This window comes from Rhinopithecus bieti, unplaced genomic scaffold (assembly GCF_001698545.2).
Source record: "Rhinopithecus bieti isolate Rb0 unplaced genomic scaffold, ASM169854v2 scaffold_3948, whole genome shotgun sequence".
Lineage (NCBI taxonomy): Eukaryota > Metazoa > Chordata > Mammalia > Primates > Cercopithecidae > Rhinopithecus > Rhinopithecus bieti.
Window position 1 is genome coordinate 483,607 of NW_016804646.1, and position 27,987 is coordinate 511,593.

Sequence of the window (27,987 nt, forward strand, 5' to 3'; positions counted from 1 at the left end):
AAATGCACATCAGGTTTTGAAAACTTAGTACGAAAAGAGGAAAAGAAAATACTTTAATAATAACTTATTGATGACATGGTGCAATAATATTTTGGATATAGTGGGCTAAATAGAATATATGATTAAAATCAATTTGACCTTTTAAAAACATGTTCAATGTGTCTACTAAAAACTTACAGTTCCAACGTGGCTCCCATTATATTCCTGTTGGACATTTTTGGGCTCAGAACCTGTTACCTCAAAGTACGGCACTTTTGCATGCTGGGAACTTTAAAGGAGATTGGAAGGGCCCAGAAGCAAGGTCCTCCTGTCTCATGGCCCTCTCTTTCTTGCTTTGCAAGCCAGAAAACCTAGAATGGTTGCTCTCTCCCTTCTCCCTTGAAGACCGTCATTCCAGAGGGATCCTGCCCAATACCCAAGAGGAAGGAGGACCTGAAAAATCCAACATACAGGCCTTGCTGGGGTTCCCCACTCAGTTTATGACCGTTACCCTTACGTTCGATCATATCCCTACTGGCTAGCCTTTCTCCATCAAATCTAAGCATAAAAATACACAGTTTCCCCAGATCTTTGGGTCTTTTATTTCTGAAAGTCCTGTGTCACATAAAACTTTGGTTGCATATATTTGTGAGGCTTTTCTCTTGTTAACCCTGTCTTTCATTCCGAGGTGTTGGCCATGACCCTAATGATGAGTGGGGGGATAGCGTCACACCTTTCCTTACCTACATACAACACGGGTTCAGAGCCCCTGCAGACAGGGGCTCAGTGGTCCCGTCAAACGTTCCACTGGCTGGATAGGTTAGGTTACTTTCCCATAGTCTGCTTTCACTAGTTTCTGTTATTTCTCATTTATTTCCTGTAAACTGAAGGATAAAGGTTTGATTAGATTCAGGCTCAAGATTTCCCGCAGGAATACCCCTCAGTGGGGCTGCTGGCTTCACAACATCCTCCCGGCTGGCACCTGGAGCTGGGCCTTCCCTTAGCGAGGCTGAGGTCCAGTGGATCCCTCCTTATGAGTCTACATTTTCCCCTTGAGGACCAAGAAATCACCCCGGGCGTTATACCGACTGCCCACTGCCTGTCTGCATTTCTATTAACCGTGGGCTGAATGCTTCCAGCATCCCTCAATGGTTTTGTCTGAAGCAGTAACTTCACTTGGGATGGCAAAGTGGTGTTGTTTTCATTCTACTATTCTTTCACATTTATTATTTGGAATTATTCTGAAAAGAAAAGCTTTCCTTCACCACCAGGACTAGCTGAAATAGTTTGTGCAGATAAATGGTCTCTTCCCTTTACTTACTGAAAGAATTAGTGCACTGATTAAGACAAAAGACTTTAGTGGGGCTGGAGGGGATTGTTTTGTTTGCTTTCTTTCTATGTATCTTTTTAAAGTTTTTTTAAAACTGTTAAGTTTCGGGCCGGGCATGGTGGCTCACGCCTGTAATCCCAGCACTTTCGGAGGCTGAGGTGGGCAGATCATGAGGTCTGGAGTTCGAGACCATCCTGGCTAACACGGTGAAACCCCGCCTCTACTAAAATACAAAACAAAATTAGCCGGGCATGGTGGCACGTGCCTGTAGTCCCAGCTACTAGGGAGGCTGAGGCAGGAGAATTGCTTGAATCCGGGCGGCGGAGGTTGCAGTGAGCTGAGATCATGCCACTGAACTCCAGCCTGGGCGACAGACCAAGACTCCGTCTCAATAGTAATAATAATAATAATAATAATAATAATACACTGTTAAGTTTCTACAGATAATTTATTGGAATATAATTTGCACCCAATTAAAGTGTCCAATTCAATGGGGTTTTTTTTAGCATATTCACAGAGCTGCACAACCCTCACTACAATCAATGTTAGACCATTTTCACCACCCCAAAAGAAAGCAAGTCCCTGTTAACAGTCACTCCCTATTGTCCCCCAAAAGTCCCTGCCCCAGGCAACCACCAATCTATTTCCTGACTGTGGATTTGCCTACCTTGGGCATTTCATGTGAGCAGATCATACGTGAGCAGACCACACAATACATGATCCTTCCTGTCCCGCTCCTCTCACTTAGCCCTGTGTTTTCAAGGTCCTGCGATGCTGTAGGGAACATCCCTGCATGTTTCCTTCCATGCATGGGTCCACACTTCATTTCTCTCTACTGCTGAATAATATTTCATTGTGGGGATACTAGATCTGCATTTCTCTATTCACCAGTTGGTTCAAAATTCGGTTTCTGCTGATCTGATTTCCCCCCAATCCAGTTTTTACCACACACAGAACCAAAGGATTGTGTAAGAGAAGCAGACAAGAGAATCGAGAGAGAGCTCATGACGTTTCTGACCTTCTCCAAGGTTAGAAACCAACAGGGATAACATCTCTGCCTTTTACCCTCTAACAGAATAGATAATGCTTTGAGGGTTAAAGTGTACAATATTTAGAACCTCTCCTTGATAAAACAAACAAACAAACAAACAAACAAACAAACAAACCCAGATGTCTGCTTAGCAGCAAAAGAAAGAATAGTAGGTAGGAGTTGCCATAAAGTAGAATAAAGGGAAAAAGAGAAATTCATATTTGTCAAATATATTATTGGCAGTATCAGGCCTTTTATGGCGATTATTCCTTTTAATTCTCATAAATACTCAACAACTTATATGATGTGATATTTACTGCTTTCATTTTATAGATTAAAAAACTGAGGCCTAGGGAGTGTTAGTTACTTGCCACATACAGGCAGCTACAAAGCTGCTGGTGTGCAGCTCTGAGCCCTCCCATGGCACCCCCCAGCTTGGAAGGCATGGAAGCTGTTGTCGTGCACAGCAGTCGGGGTGCACAGCCATCGGGGCGCACAGCCACTGGAGCCCATGGGAGGCTTGGTCCCACAGATCCACTTTCCAAACGGGCTCTATGTTCAAAGAAGCTTGGGAGGACCAGGCACAGTGGCTCACGTCTCTAATCCCAGCACTTTGGGAAGCCGAGACAGGTGGATCACTTGAGACCAGGAGTTCAAGACCAGACCAGCCAAGATGGTGAAACCCTGTCTTTACTAAAAGTACAAAAAGTAGCTGAGCATGGTGGCACAGGCCTGTAATCCCAGCTACCTGGGAGGCTGAGGCACGACAATCACTTGAACCTGGGAAGCAGAGATTGCAGTGAGCTGAGATCATGCTATTGCATTCCATCCTGGGTGACAGAGTGAGACTCTGTCTCAACAAAAAGTTTGGGAAATGCTACATGGTGAGAGTTCCTCTTGCGGTATCACAATTCACATAGCTTAGTAAAGGCTCTCAGAAGAGCTGCAGAAATTAAGTAATTGCCTGATTCAAATAAGTTTCCTAAATACATTTGACCATGAAAACCTCCTCACTATTTCTCCCTGCTCCCAGCTCCTGGGGACAGGGGTTGGGAGAGCTGCCTCAATAGTGTGCTGAGCACCTTTCCCCTGGTGACCAGCAGCAGGGAATCTGTGGGCGCCAGTCCAGCACTTGGGATTATCCAGTTCCCTTCAAAGGAGGCTTTTTGGCTTCTATTGATGATTGCTGCTTGAGTCCCTCACTTCTACAGGGATTGCAAAATAGTGAGGTTTCCACTTCCTTTGACCCTTTGCCATTTATTTGCTAACAAGTTACTGAGTTGCTAAACAGAGTAAAGATTCCTTGCCTGTAAAACCCTTTCTTTGTGACTTCTCCATCCACAGTGGAAGGACTGAAACCAACCTAAGACAAAAATAGGGAGCAGGAGGGAGCAAAGCTGCTTACTTAACAGGATGTACCAAGCCCTGGGGCAGCATGTGGGTTCATTAGAGGTGGGACAGGAAGGGCTATCTTAGCTAAACTATTGTGCATTCATACTTGACACGTTGTATTGGTTTTTGAATCTAGGTGACACTGCTGACTTGGGGTCAAGGGTCCGAGTTTCTTAGCTTATTGGTGTACTACAGTACATTCTTTAAATTACTAAGCAAATGGAATTAATGTGTAACCTAAGAACCAAACAGAGGCAGGTGTTGGGCTGAGAGAAAATTGGGCAGCAGGACAGAAACAATGCATCTTTACATTTACAAAACATTTTTATCATCCACTAAATACTTCCTTCTAAATTGCCTTTGCCATCGCAACAAACCTGCAAGAAAGACAAACGGGCTATTTATCCCCATTTCCGGAATGAATGAATGAACAAAATAAAGGCAATATGATCAGGAAACGGTGGGATTCAGTGTTTTCACTCACAGAATGACTCTGCTTTCTTATTTTTTCTTTCTTTTTTCTTTTTCTTTTTGAGACAGAGTCTCGCTCTGCCGCCCAGGTTGGAGTGCAGTGGCGTGATCTCCGCTCAATACAACCTCCACCTCCTGGATTCAAGCGATTCACCTGCCTCAGCCTCCTGAGTAGCTAGAACTATAGGCGTGCACCATTATGCCTGGCTAATTTTTGTATTTTTAGTAGAGACAGAGTTTCACCCTGTTGGCCAGACTGGTCTTGAACTCCTGACTTCAAGTGATCTGCCCACCTTGACCCCCCAAAGTGCTGGGATTACAGGCATGAGCCACTGTGCCCGGCCTTTTTTGTTGTTGTTGTTCTATGTTGATAATTGGATGAGAGAAGTTGGTTTATTACAAATGGAAGCTTTTCTTCGATCATAGGAAGCTGATGGACGTTGTAAGATCAAGGAAAGAACAAACGGAGGTAATCAGCTTAGAGTCAATCAGCAGCCTCCTTGGAAGAGTGTGGGCCTCATGAAAAGGTAACAAGTACTACATGCTGAAATGGAAAAAAAATATTTTCCTGAGAAAGTGAATGAATTAAAATTAGACCGTTATAAAAATACTATGTAGACACATGAAAAAAATTCATAACCATGCAGGAAATGCATGACTGCCAACATTTTTAACGACGTAGTTTCGATGGAAATTATGGTCAAATTAGTAATACATACATTCTCTTCTTGACAAAAATTGGAAACATTAATCCTAATCAGTGAACACTTAATAACTACCTTCCCCTGAGATAATAACAAGAGGAACAGAAATTCTTCAGAGTATCATTTTCCTTATTCTCTAGAGAGAAATAAAAGCTCTTTAGATAATATGTTTATTAACCCAGGGCACAGAAATCTCTGGGCCCAGGGATGAAAATTGAAGTAAAGCACTTGCCATCACACATTGCAAATGGCTCCGCAGATCAGGAAGGATGAAGAGTCAATTTGTGGACAGCCTGGGCGCTCCTCAGCAAGTCGGCCAGAACCAGTCATGCGGCCCCATGCGGAGGCTCTGCAGAGGGGACCCAGCCCTTCTACAAGCAGACGCACTGCCATCTCATACACACCATGTACGTGGACTGCCTGCACAACACTGACCCGTAAGGGGTGTTCTGTCAACAGAGGCCAGCTTCCTTCCAAACTGACCAGAAATCTGTCCAAACTCACAGATCCTGCGTCTACAGGGAAGTGCCAAGTGCAGCCTATTCTGAGTGTCGTCTCTGAACTTTGATGGGCAGGTGAGATTGGGGCTCACTGCTGGGCCTTTACACTCACTTCCGCAAACCTGGGGTTCAGAATAGCCAGTGATGCTTTCATTTGTGCCTTCCATACACCAGCCAAACATGGACAAACCATGTAGGACTGGCCTTTCCAAAGTGTTACAGAATCATGTACATGGGTCTATCTATTGCTGTGTTCTTATGCTTTAGATCACATTCCTGCTTCATATTTGAAGTAAGAGATACATGGCAACATGAAAGAAATACTTTTTGTGGCAACATGGGGGAAGTATGAGAGTCACAGAGAACTTAGTTCAAACCCAAATTATCCACTTACATATGTCTTTACATACTCCAATTTCTACTCCTTCATGGAACGGAAACTAGTGGAAAGCTCAGAGATCCCAATTGAGGCCCAAATGTGGGAAGTAAAGCCTCTTGACCTCAGCCCAATGGTGGCAACAGTACATTAGGGAAAGGTGCCCTCTGTAGGGTTTCTCCAAGTGCTGGACCCTGACCAGCAGCCTCAGAATCACCTGCAGCGCTCATTAGCCGCACAGCTTTCAGCCCCAACTTCAGATCTTCTGAGTCTAAGGTTGGGGTCTAGGAATCTGCCAAGGATTCTTCTGACAGCTCAGGTTTCAGAACCACATTCATGAGGGAAAGAAAAATATTAAGGGCTAAAACAGAGCAGCTATGAGATCCAGGAGCCTGTTATCACATGGAAAGTCTCCTTTTCCACCAATCTTGCAGAGCAGTTTGGCTTCATTCAAGAAACCACTCAGTTTCCTTATACCTACCTTCTGGGTTGATGTGAGGAGGAGAAATAATGTACAAATAGTGCCTAATGCTCAACAAAAGGTAGCTATTAATAACATTATTATTAATAATCAAGAGCCCCCTCACTTTTCACAGGTTCTACATTCCTAACCCCATCATGAAGCCAGTTCAGGTGGAACAGAACAACCTTCCTGGTGTTATTATAAGACTGCAACATTGTGTAATGAGATACACCTTCAGAGGCGATCAAGGTCAGCTGTGACCAATAGAGACCATGATCCTAACAGAAAATGAACCCCACTCAATTAAGGGCTTACCATTTTCATTCTCAAAGGCATTTCTTCTTTAACAACACTTATTTTGAATAGATAGCAGATGTAGACTGTACAAACTTCAAAAACAACAAAGAAAGATACAATGAAAAGTCAGTGTCACTTGCTCATCCTTAGAGGCAGCCACTACTAACATTTCTCCAGTATCTTTGCAAACATGAATGTATATATTTTATTTGTCCCTATACACAATGAGTAGCATACTTTATACACTATTCTGAACCTGGTTTTTTCCTTGAAAATAACAAAGATATTTCATATCAGCACATACAGAGTTCCAAGGGCTGTATACTAATCCACTAAATGGATGCACCGTGATTTAACTCTCTCCCTATGGGTGGATATGTAAACTCTAATCTTTCCATACTAAAAACAATGCTGTACACATGAAATTACACAAACTGGCTTGTCTATCCTCGGAAATCTCTAGATTGCCTTGCTGGGTTAAAGGGTACGTCCGTTATTAACACTAATACACTGCGGGTCACTAACGTTGAGAATTCCTGTTCACCAAAGGCATTTTATTTCTTTTTTTATTTTAGAGACAGGATTTCCCTCTGTTACCCAGGCTGGAGTGCAACGGCACAATCTCGGTTCACTACAACCTCCACCTCCCAGGTTCAACCGATTCTTGCGCCTCAGCCTCTCTAGTAGCTGGGAAGCTGGGATTACAGGCGCGCATCACCACGCCTGGCTAATTTTTGTATTTTTAGTGGAGACGAGGTTTCACTATGTTGGCCAGGCTGGTCTCAAACTCCTGACTTCAAGTGATCCACCTGCCTCAGGCTCCCAAAGTGCTGTGATTACAGGGGTCAGTCACCGCGCCCGGCCACCGGAGGCATTTTAAATGATCATCCACATTAGAAACATAACGAAAAAACCTGGAAAGGTAAGCAAAAGCCTTCAATGTGTTCCTTTCTCTGCCTTGGTGATCCGAAAGTCGTGCTAGGGCTTATATACCTAGGCGAGGGTCGCGTGCTAATGGTCCCTTTCTTTTCAATATGCACCCGCGGTGGGACTTATAGAACCTTTATTTTCAATACGTAAGCAGTCACGCTTCCTCGAGCCTAAGGCTTTGTGCTATTCTTAAATGCTTTCCTCCTCCAACGCTGCGGCTCCCTCCTGAGCCCGTAGCTGCGGCGCGCTGGTGAGGAGCGCCGGCCCTGGGTGCCGTCCGCCACCCTGGAGGGACCGGTCCAGGGAAAAGTGCTCGGGAGAAGCCAGGGGCCCCGGCTGCGGTCGCTGGCCCGGGGCTCTGTGCACTCCCCAGTGCCCGGAAACCGCAGGTGGCCCAACTGGCGGGCCGGGTCTGCCCACGAGGATGCAGGAAGCGCGGGGGCCGCGGGCCGCCCGGCCAAGGTGCCCTTGCCAGGAATCGGCGCAGACACAGGCCCTGGGCGCCGGGGGAACCCGGCCAGTCCCACCGCGCGCTGCGCCGCAGGGGCCCCACTGCAGGGCGCCCCAAGACCGCGCGACGCTCGGCAGGGCGCCCACAGCCCTGCAGGCCAGAGAGATGTCACCTCCACGCCCCCGCGGGCCGGGAGCCGCTGGAGCCTAGCAACCGCCTGTCAGCCCCCGCCCTGCCCCAGCCGTTTTACGGCAGCGGGCCCCGCCCCCGTGCGCCACAGAGGGCGGGAAGGAGGTGTGCGCCACGAGCCAGCCAGTCCGCGCCACCATCTCCGGCCCTGCGCCCTGTCATTGGCCGAGAGCCGGGCTGCGCGGCACGGCCGTAAGGCGTGGCGGGGTGTCGTGAGGCGGGCCCCAGGGCTAGCTCGCTGTCGGCCGCCGCCGGGTGGGCCTGGGTGTCATTGGCTCTGGGAAGCAGCAGCAGCGGCAGTGTCCTCTCGGGGTCTGGTGTCGGCACAGCCATGGCTGGCGCGCTGGTGCGGAAAGCGGCGGACTATGTCCGAAGCAAGGATTTCCGGGACTACCTCATGAGGTGACGAGCGCCGCAGGTCGGACCCCGCAACCCGGAGGGGCGCCCAGGAGGCTGCGACCCGTGCAGTCAGCGACGAGGGCGGCCGCGAAGACGCGGTGGCCCCGGGCAGCGGGTGGGCCCGGGCCCAGGCGAGAGGGTGCGCTTCTCAGGGGGCCCCCACCCAGATCCCTCCCGGACCCCCATGCCCCGAAGCGGACGGCGTAGAGAGCCGTTGACAGTGGGTGGGGGTGACAGTGGGTGGGGGTGACAGTGGGTGTCCTCTCCCGGCAGGGTGACAGTGGGCGCCCCTCAGGGCGGGAGAGACCGTGTCCTCTCCCGGCAGGGTGACAGTGGGCGCCCCTCAGGGCAGGGGTGACATTGGGTGCCCTTCAGGGAGCGGGCGACGGTGGGCGTCCCTCGTGGCCAGGGTGACAACGGGGACGCCTCTCTTGGTAGGGATAACAGTGGACGCCCTTCCCGGTCAGAGTGGCAGTGGGGACCGGGAGGGACGAAAGTGACCGTGGGCGCCCCTCAGGACATGGTGACAATGGGGACGCCTCTCCCGGCAGGGGTGCCAGTGGGCGCCCCTCAGGGCAGGGTGACCGTGGAGACGCCTCTTCTGGCAAGGGTGACAGAGGCTCGTTCCTCTCGCATAGTTCAGTGGGGAACGTCCCTCTAGGCCAGGTGACAGTGGCTCGCTCCTCCGGGCGGGGGTGGTCTCCTGGCCGGTTTCTACCAGATCCTCGGAGTGGGTCGCCGGTCACCTGCGTCGGTCCAGGTGTGCTAGAGGCCGCGACCTGGGCGTGGGTTGGGGAGACGCCAGCGGGAGGCGCTGCTGAGAGCGCGGCGCGGCGCTGTTGGAGCGGAGCTTCGGGTGCACCCAGCCAGCTTCTGGGACAGCGGAAATAAAATGTGCTGGCCTTGGGTTCGCCTTTCGGTGTTCTCATTATAAGGACTTTAAGCTTGGGAGGAAGTACAACTTAAGATGTTTTTATATACGAAATTCTGTCATCCAAAGTAAAGTGATGTGTCTCTGAGGACGTACCTTTTTCTCCTTGTTCTGTTTTCTGTTCACTCCTTTCCAATTAGAAACAAGGAGCATTCGCGGTTGGAAAGCCTGAAAATACGTCTATAATTTATTTGCACCTCTAATCTTGAGGCGCTTGCTTTTATTTCAAAATATTGACTATAACTTTGAAGCAGTTTTAGGTTATTTAGGAGGATAATTTTAGTTTTTCAGTGAATGATTTTAAAATCGAGGTAAGTGTACAGCTGTGGTTTTTTTTTTTTTTCAGTAGTTAATAGTGTGGTCAAGAGGTAAAGAGGTGAAAGCTGAGGAGAAATAAATCCTGTTATAACCGTCCAAAAGGTATAGTGTGAAGGCAACTTGATTTTAGCAATAAATAAGTTTTAAATCCTGAATTTTATTGCTAATACTTTTTACTTCCACTTTTATAGAGCACTAGGGTAGGAAAAATAATTCAGTCTGCCGTATGGTAAACTTGTAAACGGAAGCTTCACTTCTGATTTTCATAAAAAGACATTTCTATGCTTAAATCGAACTAGGATTAATTAAGATGGATATTTAGTACTGTGGAGCACAGCAATTTATCAGATTCATGGTAGTAAAAATGTGAACAAAGTACCAATCTGAGGATATGCTCTTAATCCTTGCAGTTAAGTTTCTTTACAGCTTTGAATTTTAGCTTTTTATTAATGTCTTGTATAATGAACCTTCCTAATAGGTACAGCTAAAGATAACATTGTATGGTAAAATTAAAAATACAGTTTTGACACCTAGCTATATAAAAATTATGTTGATAATTACCTAACAGTTTTCTTTTCTTTTTTCTTTTTTTTTGAGATGGAGTTTCACTCTTGATGCCCGGGCTGGAGGGCAGTGGTGCTATTTTGGCTCATCCAAACCGCTGCCTCCTGGGTTCAAGTTATTTTCCTGCCTTAGCCCCAAGTTGCTGGGATTACAAGCATGCACCACCATGCCCGGCTAATTTTGTATTTTTAGTAGAGACGGGGTTTCTCCATGTTGGTCAGGCTGGTCTCGAACTCCCGACCTCAGGTGATCCGCCCACCTCGGCCTCCCAAAGTTCTGGGGTTAACAGGTGTGAGCCACCACGCCCGGCCCTAACTTCCTAGTTTTATTACATAGGAAGAATTTGTTAAATATATTTTCAAGGAAGAGAGCTCTGCTTTTCTAAGTGTTATATTTTCTTCTACTAGATGGGTTTCCAAGAGCCAGGCTTTTCAAAAGGATACTTCAGTATATCATCTAACCTTCTTCTTCTAAAATATTAATTTATGTAGCTTTACAATTTTTATACTTTCCCAGTATGTTGATTCACCTTACAACTTTGACTAAATAAGGAAAAGAACAAAGAATCTGCATTACTCAGACAGGTTGCCTGGTCAGAGCGACCCAGACTAGGATTGCAGCAGCAATGCTCACAGTCCAGCGATCCCCCAGCAAGCTTGAGATCACGCAGAACTTCTTATTTGCCCCCATCAAATGGGTTTAATGATACATGCTTTTTCTCTGCGCGCTTATCAAGAAAAATTTAATTGGTAAACGGCGATTGAAAACTACTCAGGAAACCTCCAAGATCACTCTACATCTTTTATTATATCGCTTCGTTTTGACACACACATTTTAAAGTTTATAGTTATTTAGAAAGTTAAAATCTTGTGTGAGCTATAAAGCTCTATGATCCTGAACTGAAATTATTTTTGAAAGGTGAACACGTGATGTGAAACATTCAGCTGACCTGTTTTCCCTGCCATTCTTGGCAGCAGTGGGAATTCATGCTAGGTCTGCCAAATAGTGATTGAGGGCCAGTTTGAGGTCAGGTATCAAAACTCTGACCAGAAGCTTTTTATTTTAGTGTTTCCTCCTAGAAAGAGAAACCTTTCTTCCTAGAACGTATCAGAGGAAAGTACTTCCTATTTGTTCTTCCAAGCTTTTTGCTTACAGCCCGGCTTTTGTTTAGCAAAGAAGAATAAAATATAAAGCAGAAAATGTAATTATATCTCTCTTCTTCTAATCAGAAACAAGGTTCTATCCCTTCCTCTTTTTACTTCATCAGTTGCCTGTTGTACATACTTTGCATGCTCTGCATTCTTTTTGTAGCCTACTGAAGGGGTCTGGAGGTTTTCTCAACTAAAGCTGTTCTAGAATTTTAAAAATTAATTGAGTTTTTCAGCATAAATTTAAAATCATATTTTACACAGATTATAAATTTATTTCAATCATGTTTTATGAATCAAGTTGAACATTCTTACTAAACTGAATTTCCAAGTGTATTTATTTATTTAGAGACAGGGTGTTACTCTGTCACCCAGGCTGGAGTGCAATGGCATGATCATAGCTCACTGTAACCACTCACTCCTGGGCTTAAGTGAGCCTCCTGCCTCAGCCTCCCAAGTAGCTAGGGCTACAGGTGTGCACAATCATACCTGGTTAGTTTTTTGGGTTTTGTTTTTTTGTAGAGATGGGACCTTGCTATGTTGCCCAGGCTGTTCTTGAACTCCCAGCCTCAAGCAGTCCTCCCATCTTGGCCTCCCAAAGCTCTGGGATTACAGGCATGAACCACTATGCCCAACCCATTCACATGTATTTTAAATGATGATTTTTTTTTTTTTTTAACTGAAAGAGTTTATGAAACTGGCTCTCACTTAGGACACCTAAGAACCAAAGGCAATGTGTGGACTTTGATTGGGCCTGGTGTGAAAAAACAGCTGGAAAAGGCATTACTGGGATAACAGAACACTTAAATAGGATCTCAGTATTAAATAATATTAAATAATTATTGGAAATTGTTAGTTGTGATAATAGTACTGTTAAACCTAGGTGATGAGTTTGAATGATGGATTTGAAGCCCAACTCTTGCTTTCCAGCTTTGTGAGCTTGGGCAAACTGTTTAGCTTTTGTGCTTTGGTAGCTGTTTAATGACATAGTATAGCGCTTGACAAAAGTAAGTGTTGAATTTATTTTTTATTGTAACTAATATTGCATGTTTAATCCCCAGGATTTCTGGTACTCTCTTTTTGGTACTTTATTCTCTCTCTTCTTACTTACCTTGATTAGTATCTTGAATCAAGAACTTCCTGGGTCTCTATTCCAATACCTTTTTCTTAAGAAACGATTCCCTCACCTTTCTTATTGACAGAATAAAGAAAGAGAGCTTTTCTTTGCTTTTCCTCTTCTCTCATTCTCCTTCCTGGATTTCTGGTTAAGAAGAATAAATTAGAATAAGCAAAAAAGTTTTGAGGTAGGACATATATTTTAATGATTAACTCAATCAAGGTCTGTGCAGCTTTATTCTGGAGACTGATTCCTCTTCTCAAGTTGTGTATATTACAGTAAAGGTGAATGGATACACACACACACACATATGTATTTGTATATGTGTGCAGAGGATGTTTTCTTAAGAAGAAACTAGATCATAGAGTGCTTTAAAATCAGTTAATCACTTAGCATGCTTATGAATCTGAAGTTAGTGGGATGTTTGCATTGAATATTCTGAAGTTAATGAGGTATTCTAAATTAATTTTAACTTCTGAGTCTCCAGGAAAGCTTTCAGAATTTATACTTACCACCCAGGTGAGAAGTTGCAGTAGAATAAAAGGGAATCTTTCCCAAACTTGTGGAATTTTAGAGTCGGAACGGGCCTTAGACATTCCAGTGCTTCATTTGCCACATGAGAAGGCTGATATCTGAACCAAACAGATAATTTCAGAACCTCTGGATACCAAACTTGTGAAGCTAAAACAGAAATGTCAACTTGGGATTTAGAGGAAAATAATAATGTGTAGAAACGGTTTTGAAAAAAAGGTTTTAGATATTTTTGTGCTCCGTGTTTTCCTGCATATGTCTCCCTTTTCTCTGCCAAGCTGCTTTTCACACCCGGTCCTTGGACTCTTTGAGCACTTCCCTGCCATATAATTGACTTTCAGAAATTGAATGAAGCTGTAAATGTCGAAGCAGGACTGGCCATAAGAGTCTCTTAATATCTGGATAGTCCAGTCACAAAGGTCTTTACTGTCATTCAGCTGACTTTTGGCTCGCTAAATATAGCTGAATATCACAAATTCTAATTGTTAAAACCCTCCCTCATTTTAATTTGAACTAGAAAACTAGACAAAATTTGGTAAGAATAAATTTCAGCAAACTGTAGAATTATGATCTAGAATATCTCAAAATTTTATCCCATTTTACTTTGAATAATGTTAGAAATATACTATGCTAGGCTGTCAGTTGGATCCTTTTAGTACTACATAAGTAAGTTATAAATTACCTAAATTCCTCTCAGTACTTTCAGAGAAAGCTAACATTACCGTAATTGTGGAAAAATTAGAGACTGACCTAAAAGCTCCTCTGCTCCTTTTCAAATCTCCTCCTGGTTCTGCCTGCCTGCCTCCACTTCTGCCTCCACCATGTCCATCAGGGTGGCCTAGCAGCCCTACAGGGTGTTCACCTCTGGCCCCTGGGCCTTCAGCAGTTGCTCCTACATGAGCAGGCCCAGGGCCTGCATCACCTCCTTGATTGTCTCCCGAGTGGGCAGCAGCAGCAGCTTCCAGGGTGTCCTGGGCACTGGCATGGGTCTGGCTAGAGGCTATGGTGGGGCCAGGAGTAGGGAAGGCATCACAGTTGTCACAGTTAACCAGAACCTGTTGAGCCACCTTAAGCTGGAAGTGGACCCCAACATTCAGGCCATGTGCACCCAGAAGAAGGAGCAGATTGAGACCCTCAAAAACAACTTTGCCTCCTTCATCGACAAGGTGCAGTTCATGGAGCAGCAAAACAAGATGCTGGGAACCAAGTGGAGCCTCCTGCAGCAGCAGAAGACGGCTCAGAGCAACATGGACAACATGTTCGAGAGTGACTTCAACAGCCTTCTGTGGCAGCTGGACACTCTGGGCCAGGAGAAGCTGAAGCTGGAGGCGGAGCTTGGCAACACGCAGGAGCTGGTAGAGAACTTCAAGACCAAGTACAAAAATGAGATCAATGACCGTACAGAGCTGGAGAATGAATTTGTTCTCATCAAGAAGGATGTGGATGAAGCTTATGTGAACAAGGTAGAGCTGGAGTCTCACCTGGAAAGGCTGACTGATGAGATCAACTTCCTTAGGCAGCTTTGTGAAGAGGAGATCCGGGAGCTGCAGTTCCAGATCTTGTGCACATCAGTGGTGCTGTCCTTGGACAACAGCTGCTCCCTGGCCATGGTCAGCATCATTGCTGAGGTCAAGGCCTGGTATGAGGAGACTGCCAACCGCACCCGGGCCAAGGCTGAGAGCATGTACCAGATCAAGTATGAGAAGCTGCAGACGCTGGCCTGGAATCATGGGGATGACCTGCGTTGTACAAAGACTGAGATCTCCAAGATGAACCGGAACATCAGCTGGCTCCAGGCTGAGATTGAGGGCCTTAAAGGCCAGAGGGCTTCCCTGGAGGCCACCATCTCAGATGCCAAGCCGCCCTGGGAGCTGAGCATTAAGGATGCCAATGCCAAGCTTTCTGAGCTGGAGGCTGCCCTACAGCAGACCAAGAAGGACATGTGTGGCCTCTGCATGAGTACCAGGAGCTGATGAATGTCAAGCTTGCCCTGGACATTGAGATTGCCACCTACAGGAAGCTGCTGGAGGGTAAGGAGAGCTGGCTAGAGTCTGGGATGCAGAACATGAGTATCCATATGAAGACCACCAGTGGCTATGCAGACGAGCTGAGCTTGGCCTACAGGGACTTAACAAGCCCTGGCCTCACCTATGGCCTGGGCTCCAGCTTTGGTTCTGGCAGGGGCTGGAGCCAGCTCCTTCAGCTGTACCAGCTCCTTCAGGGCTGTGGCTGTGAAGAAGATCAAGACCTGTGATGGAAAGCTGGTGTTCAAATCCTCTGATGTCCTGCCCAAGTGAAGGGCCACAGCAGCCCCACCCAGTCTACCCACCCTGGGGCTGCCCCAGAGCCTGTTGGAGAGGCTGTAGTGCAGGGCTGCACAGGGAACAGGACACCCACCTGTTTTAGTCCCTTTTCACACTGCTTATAAAGACATACCCAAGACTTGGAAGAAAAAGAGGTTTAATGGACTTACAGTTCCACAAGGCTGGAGAGTCCTTACAATCCACCGCACCCAGTGAAAATTTTTAAAAAATAATTATAACTGGCTGAGGCGGGTGGATTACCTGAGGTCTGGAATTTGAGACCAGCCTGGCCAACGTGGTGAAACCCCATCTCTACTGAAAATATAAAAATTAGCTGGCTGTGAGTGGCACATGCCTGTAATCCCAGCTACTTGGGAGGCTGAGGCCGGAGAATTGCTTGAGCTTGGGAGACGGAGATTGCAGTGAGCCAAGATCGTGCCACTGCACTCCAACCTGGCCAACAGAGCGAGACTGTCTCAAAAAATAAATAAATAAATAATAATAATAATTGTTATTTTTGGAAAGAAGGGAAAATGGAATCATACAAAATGCTCATTTAAAACCATAAAAGGCAGAAAAAGAATGGAAGGCAAAAAAAGAACAAAGAACAAGGACAACAAATAGAAAAACAGTAACAAATATGGTAAATAGTATTAAAACTATATCAATAATCCTTTCAATATCAGTAGACTAAAAGTACCAATTAAAAGACATATTGTACGAGTGGATCAAAAAATAAGACTCAATATACATTGTCTACAAGAAACCCACTTTAAGTGTAAATACACATCTAGATTAAAAGTAAATAGAGATAGGTGTACCATGTTAACATTAATCAAGAAAAGGCATTGGTAGCTATAGATGGAGCATAGTTCAGAGCAAGGAAAATTACCAGGGATAAAGAGAGACATTACATATGATAATGGGATCAATTCTCCAAAAAGACATATGCAATGGTTAATTTTAGGTGTCAACTTTACTGGGTTAACAGATACCCAGATAGATGGTAAAACATTATTTCTTGGCATGTTTATGCAGGTGTTTCTGGAAGAGATTGGCATTTGAATCAGTAGACTGAGTAAAGAAGATGTGCCCTCACCCATGTAAGTGGGCATCATTCAATCTGTTGAGGGCCCCAGTAACAGAAAGGTAGAGAACAGACAATTTGCTTTCTCTTCTGGAGCTTGGACATCCATTTTCTTCTGCCATCAGACATCAGAACACTAGGTTATTGGGCTTTTGAACTCTAGGATTTACAACAGTGGCCCTTCAGGTTCTCAGGTCCTTTAGCCTTGGACTGAGTTACAATATCGGCTCCCCTAGTTCTCAGACCTTTGGACTCAGTCACACTGAGTTACAGCGCTGGCTTTACTGATTCTCCAGCTTGAGACTTATTACTTCTATAACAGCATAAGCCAGTTTCCATTAAAAATTATACATATATACACATGTATGTGTATATGTATCTATAGCTATACATCTTCTACATCTTCTATTAGTTCTGTCTCTGTGGAGAGCCCTAATACAGGTAACAATCTTTAATGTGTATGCACCATTAGAGCATTAAAACACATGAGGCAAAAACTGATAGAATTGCAAGAAAAAATGATGAATCCACTAATATAATAGGAGATTTCACCCCTCCATCATAAATAGACCCAGCAGGCAGAAAATCAGTACGGACATAATTTAACTCAACACAACAATGAATCAACAACTGGATATGATGAACATCAGTAGACTGCTACATGTAACAGCAGCAGAATACACATTCTTCTCAAGCTCACATGAAACACTCACCAAGATAAATTATATTCTGGAGAATAGAACACATCTTAACCAATTTAAAGGACTAGAAATCATATGGTGTGTGCTTTGGAATTAAACTAGAAGTCACTAACAGAAAGATAGCTGGAAAATCCCCGATACTTGGAGATTAAACAGCACACTTCTAAATAACTCTGGGTCAAAGAAGAAATGTCAAGATAAATTTTTTAATATTTTGAACTAAATAAAAGTGCAAACACAACTTACCAGAATTTGTGGGATACAGTTAAAGCAGTGATTAGAGAGAAATTATAGCATTGGATGCATATATTAGAAAACAAGAAGGTTCTAAAATCAATCATCTAAGCCTCCACCTTACAAAACTTAAACAAAAACAAAAAAAGCAAATTAGAATGAAAATAAGCAGAAGAAAGGAAATACAGTAGCTCTCCACCCACCTTATCCAGAGTTTGCTTTCTGCAGTTTCAGTTGCTTTTGGCCAACTAAGGTCTGAAAATACTAAGTGGAAAGTTCCAGGAACAACCAATTCATACATTGTAAATTTTGTGTCATTCTGAGTAGCGTGATGAAATCTCATGCCATCCCACTTTGTCCTTCTTGAAACATGAACCATTCCTTCGTCCACCATCTGTATGCTGTAGATGCTACCTACTTGTTAGTCACTTAGTCATGCCACCTAGTCACTTAGCCATGTCAGTTGTCAGATTGTTGTGGTATTGCAGTGCTTCTGTTCAAGTAACCCTTATTTTATTTAATGATGGCCCCAAAGTACAAGACTAGTGATATACAAGACTACTTTGAATATGCCAAAGAGAAGCCATAAAGTACATTTTTTAAGTAAATAGGTAAAAGTTAAAAGTCCCAGCACATTATTCTGTGGATATCAACACACAGATTTTGGAGTTTAAATGGACAGGGCGGTAAACCTGAAAATAGCCAACACAGTATTGGAGGAGAAGAACAAAGTTGGAGGACTGACATTACCTAACTTTAAAACTTACTGTAGAGCCACAGTAATCCAGACTGTGGTATAGGCAAAGGAATAGACAGATCAATCAATGGAACAGAATGAAGTGCCCAGAAGTAGACCTACATAAACAAAATCAACTAAATTTTGACAAAGGAGCAAAGGCAAAACAATGTAGTAAAGACAGCCTTTTCAACAAATAGTGCTGGAACAACTGGACATGCAATTGCAAAAAATAAGAAGAAGAAACGAATGTAGACACAGACCTTATACTATTTACAAAAATTCACTCAAAAAGGATCACAGACCTAAATGTACATCACAAACTATAAAACTCCTAGCAGATAATTTAGGAGAAAATCTAAATTACCTTGGGTTTGATGATCAGTTTTTCTGATACAAGATCAAAGGCATGATCCCAGAAATAATTGATAAGCTGGACTTTGTAAAAATTAAAAAGTTTTGCTCTGTGAAAGATGCTGTCAAGAGAATGAAAAGATAGGAGAAAATATTTGCAGAGGACATAACTGATAAAGGACTTTATCCAAAATATACAAAGAACTCTTAAAACTTAATGATAAGGCCAGGTGTGGTGGCTCACGCCTGTAATCCCAGCACTTTGGGAGGCCAAGGCAGGCAGATCACTTGAGGTCAAGAGTTTGAGACCAGCCTAGCCAACATGGTGAAACCTCTACCTAATTCTCTACTAAAATACAGAAATTAGCTAGGTGTCGTGACGGGTGCCTGTAATCCCAGCTACTTGGGAGGCTGAGGCAAGAGAATCACTTGAACCGGTGAGGTGGAGATTGCAGTCAGCCAAGATCATGCCACTGCACTCCATCCTGGGCAACAGAGCAAGACTCCCTCTCAAAACAAGCCAACAAAAACCACAAAAACAAAACTCAATAATAAGAAAGGAACTCAATTAAAAATGGGCTGAAGACCTAAACAGATACCTCACCATGTTCAGATTGGCCAAAAGATTGGACACCACTGTTCTACATCATATGTCATCAGGGAAATGCAAATTAAAACGAGATACCACTAAATATCTGTTAGAAAGGCCAAAAGGCAGAACGCTGACAAAAGCAAATGCTGATGAGGATGTGAATCAACAGGAACTCTCATTCGTTGCTGGTGGGAATGCAAAATCATACAGCCACTTTGGAAAACAGTTTGGCAGTTTCTTACATATTCCTTGGTATTTACCCCTAGGAGTTGAACACTTAGGTCCACACAGAAACCTGCATGTGGATTTTTATAGAGGTTTTATTCATAATTGCCGAAACTTGGAAGCAAACAAGATGTCCTTTGGTAGGTGAATGGCAAAATAAATTGTGGTACATCCAGACAATGGAATATTATACAGCACTAAAACATGAGCTATGAAACCATGAAAAAAGACATGAGGGAAACTTAAATACATATTACTGCATGAAAGAAGCCAGTCTGAAAAGGCTGCATACTACCTGATTCCAACTACATGATGTTCTGGAAAAGGCAAAATTACGGAGACAGTCGAAAGATCAGTGGTTGTGAGGGTTTAGGTGGAGCACAGAGGACTTTTAGAGAGTGAAACTACTGTAAGACACTGTAATGATGGATGGATGGCATTATATGTCCGAATCCACAGGATGTACAGCACTAACAGTGAACCCTAATGTAGATATGGACTTTGGGTAACAATCCTGTGTCAATGTAAGTTTCGTGATTGTGATAAATACACCATGGCGGTGGATGTAGATAATGGGAGAGTGCGTGCATGTTTCGGGACTGGGTATATATGGGAAGTACTTGGGTTCAGTTTTACTATGAACCTAAAACTTCTCTGAAAAATAAAGTTTATTTAAAAAAAAAAACAGAATACTTAATTTTAACTGGAAATATAGTTTCTCCTCCATGAGAATTCAAAATCATAAGTGAACCCAAGAAAGTCTATGAGTTTTGTGTTTGTTTGCTTTTTTACTGAAATAAAGGCAGCATACCAAATAAAGAGAAAATCAAGAATATTTTCTAAATGGTTTTGCATGACTGTCCCCAAATTGCAGTTTATATGTGGCTTATAAATTTATCTTTTTTTTGAAACAGGTAATAATACATATTTGGAAGCATTTTTTTTTCTAATTTGGTTCTGCACAAATATGCTTTTCAGATATTTTGATTGAGTCATTGATTCATGCATTCTAGAAAGTCCTGACTTAGAATTGAGGGATGATGAGTTGTAGTGTTTTGTATTTAACAGACATATTTAAACTGACTTGACTCTCAGATTGTTTTACAGTAATTAAGGTGATTATATTCATGTAGGACTTTTGAATTGAGCAGGGTATGAAGGCAGAAGGTAATTCTCCCTTATTCTCATACATTTGTAATCTATACTAAGGTCTTCTGTTGTAAAATAGGGTATAATTGAGCTGTTGTATGATTTAAGGAGAGAGTCCTAAAGGAAAAACTAAGTTATGTCCAAGCTGAAACTTTACATTGTAAGTACTACATCCTTTAAAATATTTTTATAGGGAAAAAATGTGCCCTTGGTTATTCATAGTTACCTAAAGGGCCAGTGTTCAGATACTGACAAAGGTATTTTAAGGAGAGCAATGCTGTAGGTGACTGACTGTTCTAGCTAGATTGTGCTGTCTGATCCAGTAAGGTTATCAATCTCTCTGCTATAAAGCATTGTGGTCAGTTTGCAATTGGTGTGAAATATAATTTGGATAATTACATTTGTATATATAATTTTATATGAATGATATACATTTCATAATATAACCTATCTGAAGCACATAGTAGGACTCTCTGATCTGCAGTTTCGCCTTCTGTAGTTTCAGTCACTCAAGGCCAGTTGTGGTCCAAGAAAATATTACAATATTGTGAAAGAGAGAGCGACCACATTCTCAAAATTTTTATATCAGTTTATTGTTATAATTGTTCTATTTTATTATTAGTAATTGTTGTCAATCTCTGCCTAATTTACAAATTAAACATTATAATAGGTATGTATGTATAGGAGAAAGACATAGTATATATAGGGTTCCATATTATCCACGGTTTCAGGCATCCACTGGAGGTCTTACAATGCATCCTCTGAGGATAAGGGGGACTACTGTATTATTGGCACCATCAACAATTATTTTCATGTTACAAATTATAATCTCTGTGCTCTCTAAAACAAAACAACTAGTAGAATTCTTTGGACTTGAGTGTGTTTATAAAGGATTTTATTTCATTTTTCCCCCTGCTGTACTGCTCAATTTTATTATTTTATTTCAATAACTCTTTCAGTAGCTCAACTTTGAGATTTAGCCCTAAGAGAAGAGCTCAGGTATATCCTGGCAAGAGAAATTGCTATTTCAGAAATAAAAGTAACTCAATATAAGTTTTGGTGTATTTTAAGTTTAACATTCTGGAAAACAGCATTGACATTTTACTATTCATTCATTCATTCAACAGATATTTTTAAAATTCTAATGTAAATGCCAGGCACTACTTTAAGTAGTCCAGTAGTAACAAAAATACATCCCTCCAGGGGTTCACATTCTGATGCAATGTGTTAGTAAGCAGAAGGAAAAGTTTCATTGTTAATAGAATTCTGCAGCAGTATGCTTCTCTCCAACTTGGCACTTTTAAGGAAATATTTCCTCGAAAGCTGTGCTGTCCAATTTGAGAGCCACTAGCCACAGGTGGCTACTGAGCACTTGAAATGTGACTAGTTCAAGCTGAGATGTGCTGTAAGTGTAAAATACACACTAGAGTTCAAAGAATTGTATGAAAACCATGTAAAAGTTCTAATGAATAGTTTTTATTGATTACATTTTGAAATTAAAATGGTTTTTTGCATACATGTGGATTAAATAAACTATTAATACAAGTAATTTCTGTGGTTTCTTTTCACTTTTCTACTTTTCTTTTTTTTTTTTCTTTTTTTTTCCAGACGGGGTCTTGCTCTGTTGCCCAGGCTGGAATACAGTGGTGTGATCATACCTCACTGCAGACTTGAACTCCTGGGCTCAAACAATCCTCTGGAGGCACAAACCACCCATGCCCAGCTAATTTTCAAAATATATTTGTGTATAGATGGGGTCTCACTATGTTGCCCAGATTAATAGTGAACTCCTGGCCTCAAGCAATCCTCCTGCCTTAGCCTCCCAAAGTGCTGGGATTACAGGCATAAGCCACTGTGCATGGCCTTCTTTTTACTTTTCTTAATGTGGCTTCTAGAAGTTTTAAATTACATATGTGGCTTGTATTTGTGCCTTGCATTATATTTCTACTGGATAGTTCTGCTCTAAGGATTGCACTTACTTTCCATAAAATTAAGATCTAATTTCATTAAGTCAAAGTTCTTATTAGAAATGATATTACTTGATCTTTTAAAAATAATGAATGTACTCTGTTAATATTGTAGTCCTGTTACTGAAATTTGAATACAGGTGTAAGGTTGCAGTAACCTAATAAGACCAAAATCATTTGATTTTTTTTTCCATGTCTCTCCTGTTTGAACTTCGGTGACTCTTCACAAAATAGTACGGTAAGAAAATTATTTCCATCCATTTCAGGCTTTTGCAGACTTTCTGCATTAACAGAGTTGTGGACAGCAGACTTAGTGTCCTTTGCTTGTGAGAGCCTCTCTAGCCGCCATGGCTGGCAGGTTGCCAAGGGTGCCTACTGCACCCTGGCTTGTCCTAGGGAGCCTAGACATGAGCTCTGTGAGAGCCATGCTCCTGGGGCTGCTCCCTACTCCTGTTTTTAGAAACAAGCATATAATTACTTCATTGATAACAGTCACAGTGGAGCCTGGCAATGATGAAAGGAAACAGAGAAAGAAAAAGAGAAAGCAGGAAAAGAAAGGTGGGATGATTTTTTCCTGTAGGGTAGAGTTCATTTCCATGGCTTGATTTCACGCAGGAAGTGGTGGTGTACAATTCTGTTGGAACTTTCTTTTCAGCACAATTAAGAATTATAATGAAGTAAAATGTTTAATCCAACATATGTTAATTTCTTTTGGATTTTAATAAAGTTCCTTATTTTCTCAAAATTGCTGAATATCTGACAGAGCATAAATCAATCATATTCTAAAAAAGGGAAGAGAGAACTAGAATCATGTACTAGATAGAAAAGATGCATTATAAACTTTCTAAGGTTAGATATTTTAGCAAACTAGTGTTAAAATTATCTTTACCTTTTGTGTTCTTCTTAAGAAATATGTTTTCAGTATCGCTCAACACTTACAGTCATAAGTGTATATATAGTTCTTAACTTGCAGAACTCTGTTCCCTATAACCTAACACTCATCACACTTAAACTTTTTATTTTATTTTTTTATTTTTATTTTTTGAGATGGAGTCTTGCTCTGTTCAGCCCAGGCTAGAGTGCAGTGGCACAATCTTGGCTGCAACCTCTGCAACCTCTGCCTCATGGGTTCAAGTGATTCTCCTGTCTCAGCCTCCCAAGTAGCTGAGATTACAGGTGTGAGCCACCACACCCAGCTAATTTTTGTATTTTTAGTAGAGATGGGGTTTCACCATGTTGGTCAGGCTGGTCTCGAACTCTTGACCTCATGATCCGCCTGCCTCGGCCTTCCAAAGTACTGGGATTACAGGTGTAAGCCACCATGCCCAGCCCACACTTAAACTTTTAATACCATCACTTAGCCAGGAATCTCCCAGGGCTACTTTAGGTTTAGATTTATTCCATTGTCCATTTCTACTTTACCCCCACCTATAAAAGAAGACACATTCACAACCGGTGGTAGAGAAACTGGTTTATATGCTCCTCTTAGAATAACTCTTCAGGCTTTGTCACAGCCCTGGGTTCATGCATGATAAAGTAGACAGCAACACCACCATATAGTGCAGAGGAATGGAAAGAGAGTAAATGGAAAAGGAGATGAAAATAGACCAAGTGGAGAAAGGCCTGGTCAAAAAAGGAAGAAAAGGAAGGTCACTATGGAATAATAGAGTTGAAAAATGAAGTGACACCCAATAACAGGACAGGTAGGAAAAGAAGTAGGTAAGGGGGAGATAGATACTCTCCCTTAAAAGAGTCTGGGGAATAAGGAAAAAAGAAAACTGGCCATATCTCATCTAAATATAAGAAATTAAAGGTCATTGTTAATAGAATTCTGCAGGAGTGCACTTCTCTCCAATTTGTCATCTTGTCATTTTTTTTTTTTTGGACAGAGTCTCGCTCTGTTGCCCAAGCTGCAGTGCAGTGGTACAATCTCGGCTCACTGCAACCTCCACCTCCCAGGTTCAAGCAGTTCTCTGCCTCAGGCTCCCAAGTAGCTGGGATTACAGGCACCTGCCACAGCACCCGGCTAATTTTTGTATTTTTAGTAGACACAGGGTTTTATCATGTTGGCCAGGCTAGTCTTGAACTCCTGACCTCATGATCCACCCGCCTCGGCCTCCCAAAGTGCTGGGATTACAGGTGTGAGCCACTGCACCCGACCCAACTTGTCATTTTCAAATAAATATTTCCTCTAAAGTCGTGCTGTCCAATTTGCGAGCCACTAGCCACCTCATCTAAATGTAAGAAATTAAGTGAAAGTTGCAATAGTGAGTATCTTAGATAATATCTAGTCTGAACGCAAGAGGACTAATTAGCCAGCCCAGAATCTCAAGATTCTTTAAACCAACTGTGCCTAATTTACAGAGTTTATAACTCACATGTTAAACCCTGAAATACTTATCGTGATGGCTATATGGGAACTCTGACCTTTTATAGTTATTTCAATGACCTTGTGGCTTACATGTTAAGTAAACATTTTTAAATACTCTATTATGCCAAATCTAATTCCCATTTATTTTTCTTATATTTCCCTTGGTTTACCACTTTTAGGGAATTTTGTATTTTAACCCCTCATCAATAATAGAAGCAAAGTCTAGAAATGTATTTAACAGTCTGAATTTAACCTAAATGTTATGATAGGCAGAAGTCAAGCAAAGACTGTTTTTACTCTTTAGTGTTGGGATAACTAAAAGGGGTGTTTAGCCAACAAGATGTGGTTTCTTTCAGATTTGGAAATATTATTTCCAAATTCTAAATTAATGAAACAATTTTTCATTTAATGAACAAAAGCCACAAGCCTTATTTTATTTCAGCCTCTAAAATTAAATTGATTGTGGCTGCTGTCAAACACAGACAACTTCACTTTGGTATCCTTGAATGAGTGTAGTTGTAGAATGAAAACTATTGGTTCATTTTTTTAATATTAATGTAAGTTTTGCTATTATGTCAAAAGTACTTTCCAATCTTAATTTCTTAGTGTCTGGAGTCCTGGGTATTGATTTCCAAGTTCTTTTAACTTAGAATAGCTCATATAAGCTGAAAAACAATTTATTCCCTTATTAAGCTTCTTTCTTCAGAAAAGTACCCAATTTACGGTCTGCATTTTAAGAATTATTAACAAATATCCTAATGAAAATTTGGGAAAAGGAGTGTGGATAGATTTAAACATAAAAATTATGGAGAATAGTTCTAACAGGGTTTGAATTATAGCAACAATGAATTGTGTAAGAAGTTAATCTTATTTTTAAATTTTCTAAATGGGACAATCAGAGACAACTTGGTTGTAGTGTGGAAACCAGTAGGGACCTTGGGAAGCTGCCAAACCCTTTCTAGCTCTGGGCTCACCTGTAAGAACTGCTGATTCCTATGGGAACACTTGGACAATCCAATACCTGAATGTTAACCATCAATTAACCCAGTAAACCTGCAAAATGGAAACGAAGATTTGTTTTCACGAGTTTCACATGGTTATTTGAAGTAAGGAAAATTTCAGCTATTTATAGTTCTGTCTTAACTTTTTCCTCTCTTCATTCTTTTCCTCTCATTTTTTGTAGCACTTCTGGGGCCCGGTAGCCAACTGGGGTCTTCCCATTGCTGCCATCAATGACATGAAAAAGTCTCCAGAGATTATCAGTGGGCGGATGACATTCGGTAAGAATGCAGATTTGGATAATTGGGAGGACTTTCAACATAGTAGAGCTCCTGCTTGCATTTCAAGATTGTAGCACCAGATGTTACAGTCACTATCAGAAAGTCACATACAGAATGTGATGGCATGGAAGAGTGTTACTTCTCCATGTGAGTAAGAAACAAGATTAATTAGAAATATTTATCTAGGAAGTAGTAACATCTTATTTGCCTTTCAGATTTAGCACAACCAACTGAAGAATGTGTCATCTGAATCATTCTAATAGTCACTCTAATGATTTATATTGTGAACTTTTTTGGGGGAAAGTGTTATTAAACTTACTTGAAACCCTGATATTTGAACATAAAACTGTTGTGGAGGGAATAAATAATTCTTTCAGATAATGAATGGATTATAAGCAACTCTAGGAGATAAAAAAGAAGTGGCTAGAATGAATTTCAGCCTACTCTTGCTCTGAAATATGTTCCTTAAATGTTTAAATAATTAACAAAAATGCATAGCAGTACAGTAAAATTTTTTATGAGCTTCCTATTCATACAGGCATTTAAGTAACAACTTTTATCTGTCAAAGGCTTTCGCAGAAGAGGTTCTTTTTTGATCAAGGCAATGGAACTGTTCATCTCTGTGGTCCTATCAACTCTCTCAGTTTTCTAAGTTATTGATTATCTTTGCTCTGCTATTTTTGGCAGCCCTCTGTTGCTATTCTTTGACATTCATGAGATTTGCCTACAAGGTACAGCCTCGGAACTGGCTTCTGTTTGCATGCCACGCAACAAATGAAGTAGCCCAGCTCATCCAGGGAGGGCGGCTTATCAAATACGAGTAAGCAGATTTCAATTTAGCTACTTTCTTTTCAGGAATTTGAGGAATTGGGGTGAATGAAACTAAACTCTTGTCTGAGGGAGTACTTGGGGACTGGAGTGTGTATAGATGTGCTTTAGCAGTTGGGGAAACCACTTAATAAAACATGCAAGTTAACATGAAGTAGGATACAGGCTGAGCATCCCAAATCCAGAAATCTGAAATGCTCCAAAATATGAAACTTTTGGAGTGCCAACATGACACTCAAAGGAAGTGCTCATTGGAGCATTTCAGATTTTGGATTTTCAGTTTACGGATGCTCAACTGGTATAATCCAGTTATTCCAAAATCTGAAAAAATCTGAAATATGTCTGGGCCTAAGCATTTCAGATGAGGGATACCCAGCCTACATTACTGTTTTTTAAGTTGCAAGTTGAAATAAATGTTATGTAAAAGTGTCTTTTTAAAGCCATCCAAAGCCCTTGTGATTGGCATTGAAATGTTGTTTCTCATTGAATTTTTGTTTCTTTCCAGGATGACTAAAAGGCATCTGCATAACAATGGAAAATGAAGAACAAGGTCTTGAAGGGACAGCATTGCCAGCTGCTGCTGAGTCACAGATTTCATTATAAATAGCCTCACTAAGGAAAATACACTGAATGCTATTTTTACTAACCATTCTATTTTTATAGACATAGCTGAGAGTCTCTAAACCAACTCTCTGCTGCCTTACAAGTACTAAATATTTTACTTCTTTCCATAAAGAGTAGCTCAAAATATGCAATTAATAATTTCTGATGATGGTTTTTTCTGCAGTAATATGTATATTATCTATTAGAATTTACTTAACGAAAAACTGAAGAGAACAAAATTTGTAACTACCAGCACTTAAGTACTCCTAATTCTTGACATTGTCTTTAATGACCACAAGACAACCAACAGCTGGCCATGTACCTAAAATCTTGTCCCCACTGTTTAAAAATGTTATCTGTGTATCTCCATGCAGTGTGTATATTGAGATGCTGTAACTTAATGGCAATAAATGATTTAAATATTTGCTAAATGAGTA

At 41.8% G+C, this 27,987-nt stretch overlaps 1 protein-coding gene and 1 pseudogene across 2 annotated transcripts; both read left to right on the plus strand.

Moving 5' to 3' along the window:
* The first annotated feature begins 8,302 nt into the window (after positions 1-8,302).
* Positions 8,303-27,981, plus strand: MPC1 (mitochondrial pyruvate carrier 1). The gene is made up of 5 exons (XM_017869543.1): positions 8,303-8,514; positions 22,703-22,706; positions 26,023-26,119; positions 26,807-26,939; positions 27,453-27,981. The coding sequence occupies exons 1-5, from the start codon at positions 8,444-8,446 to the stop codon at positions 27,487-27,489; spliced, it is 342 nt and encodes a 113-aa protein (XP_017725032.1). The 5' UTR covers positions 8,303-8,443; the 3' UTR covers positions 27,490-27,981.
* LOC108527970 (keratin, type II cytoskeletal 8 pseudogene) lies at positions 12,084-15,704 on the plus strand (annotated as a pseudogene). Its single transcript, XR_001884991.1, has one exon. The product of XR_001884991.1 is annotated as a keratin, type II cytoskeletal 8 pseudogene (transcript).
* Positions 27,982-27,987: the final 6 nt, after the last annotated feature.

What these genes read in the sequence shown, in the direction of transcription:
- MPC1 (XM_017869543.1), top strand. Translation starts at nt 8,444, where the DNA reads ATGGCTGGCGCGCTGGTGCGGAAAGCGGCGGACTATGTCCGAAGCAAG. An exon ending in CAGTGGGCGGATGACATTCG is followed by an intron (nt 26,120 to 26,806) that starts GTAAGAATGCAG and finishes TATTTTTGGCAG; the next exon opens with CCCTCTGTTGCTATTCTTTG. An exon ending in GGGCGGCTTATCAAATACGA is followed by an intron (nt 26,940 to 27,452) that starts GTAAGCAGATTT and finishes GTTTCTTTCCAG; the next exon opens with GATGACTAAAAGGCATCTGC.